The sequence below is a fragment of the Rhyacophila brunnea genome, unplaced genomic scaffold (assembly GCF_057557595.1).
Source record: "Rhyacophila brunnea isolate RB1 unplaced genomic scaffold, BYU_Rbru_1.0 scaffold_106, whole genome shotgun sequence".
In the NCBI taxonomy this organism is placed as follows: domain Eukaryota; kingdom Metazoa; phylum Arthropoda; class Insecta; order Trichoptera; family Rhyacophilidae; genus Rhyacophila; species Rhyacophila brunnea.
Window position 1 is genome coordinate 985,924 of NW_028232759.1, and position 1,958 is coordinate 987,881.

The 1,958-nt window shown below is 26.5% G+C and overlaps 1 protein-coding gene across 1 annotated transcript; it reads left to right on the plus strand.

Moving 5' to 3' along the window:
* The first annotated feature begins 263 nt into the window (after positions 1 to 263).
* LOC147078771 (large ribosomal subunit protein eL14-like) lies at positions 264 to 641 on the plus strand. The gene has a single exon (XM_085956746.1). It carries the CDS (start codon positions 264 to 266, stop codon positions 639 to 641), a length of 378 nt encoding a protein of 125 aa, XP_085812872.1.
* Positions 642 to 1,958: the final 1,317 nt, after the last annotated feature.

Here is a 1,958-nt window from a genome sequence, read left to right on the forward strand (position 1 = left end):
CACAAACATTTTAATTTATCTTCTTTATTTAATGATAATTTTCATATACTGGTGAACATTCTTACTAACAAGATTATGAAATACAAAATTAAAAAATTATATTTTTATTTCTAAAAGTTGTGTATCTGTACGAATTTTTCAAAATATAAATAAGCGCTTGAATTTCAAATACCCGAATTCAGTTTACTTTTATTCCAATGCTTAAATTTTTAGTGGTAATTTTCAATTCCTGCTTATAATAAATTTTAAATGCCCCCAGGAAAATGAATTTAGTAGAAGTTGGAAGGTTAGTTACATCAACAAAGAAAATCCAGAGGAATGAAGTCAAAGTAATAGTAGGAATACAAGACAAAAACCATGTAATCCTTCAATCACCGACTTCAATGCAACGAGAAAGACAGAGTGTTAACCAGATCAAGCTCCTCGATATATGTATTCCTTTGGAAAATGATATGACACCAAACCAAGTACAAGATGTTATTGATTCTGAAGGTGCAGTTAAAAAATATAAAGAGTCACAAGATTATTTGGAATGGGAGAAAACATCTAAATATGATCAGGCTGATGATTTCGAACGATTTCAAATCGATCTTAAGGCAAGAATTGAAGATGAGTTGTTGAAAGAACGTAATTTAATTTGAATTAAAAATCCTTTATAAGATTGTTTTATATTTTTTTATCCATACATTATAACTTCGATAAGTTTTTTAAATCATGATTTGTTGTATTTTATTTAGACAATAAATAAATATATATATTTATGGTTTCATTTTTGTGAAATATAAAAATATGCACAAAATCAAATCAATTACAACTACAGACCGATATTTTTGTTTATGATGAAAGAACAATTACAATTTTAATAGAATAGGAAGAAGGTATTTCGATAGACAGATTAATGTTGAAACCAAAGCAAACATGATCTATTGGCAAAGAAAATACCCTAATTTGTAAGTGCTGAGCACAAATAATAACATACCACGAAACATAAGACAGCGTTGTGTAAAATACCACAAGTTATATATTAAAGAGCTGGAAATGTCAGTGGAAGCACACAAAAGAATAATAGGTTGGGTAAAATACATTTATAAATAAGTTCTTGTGGACAAAATGATAATAGGAAGGTAGTAAAGATGACTAGGTGAAAAAAATTGCAGCCAAATCTGATCTAAAGTGTATACTGAAGTTTTAATTCAATAGCTAAAATGTAATTAACCCATAGACAAAATCATATAACCACTTACCACTTTATTTGTTTTTTTTTACAAAATTGAAGTTTTTAAATTTATAAAATACCAAAAACGATAGCATAGCATTACAATTTTTTTCCCATCTTATTTTGTAAAATAAATTTAATACTTTTCAGCGCATAAACAATAGTATTAAGGAAGGGAATTGAACCAATAAATCTGTAAAGAAGAAAATCTATGAAGAAAGATAGTAGACATGACTAGGTGAAAATAAGTAGCATCCAAATTTGTTTTAAAGAGCATTCTAAAGTTGTGTTGGAACAAATTAAAGTAATAAAAAATCAAAATAATTAATGAATTTCTCGTTTATGATTAAAGTTCCCATATTTAATTACACCAAGAGCTTTTATCATTTTTTTGATCTATTTTTTCAAGCTTACCTCATAAGATCTAATCACTTTTCTATTTTTAAGAATAAGCATTAAATATAGTCTACATGTTTCAAATCATCATATTGATCTATCTTTCGAAGACCATAAAGGTTTATTGCATTTTCAGTGATGATTCTAAAGAATGGAAATTTTAGGAAAGATGTCTTCTGAGATGATCACAAGCAAAATATGAATTTATCTGTATAGTTAAACACATATTGCATTGGTTTTACGTTCGGGCATTTATATAGCAAACAAAAAATTAATCTAAAATTAGATATACATATTTGTATAATCTTGAATATTCTTACATAAAAACCAGATTACATTAATATTT

What these genes read in the sequence shown, in the direction of transcription:
- LOC147078771 (XM_085956746.1), top strand. Translation starts at nt 264, where the DNA reads ATGAATTTAGTAGAAGTTGGAAGGTTAGTTACATCAACAAAGAAAATC.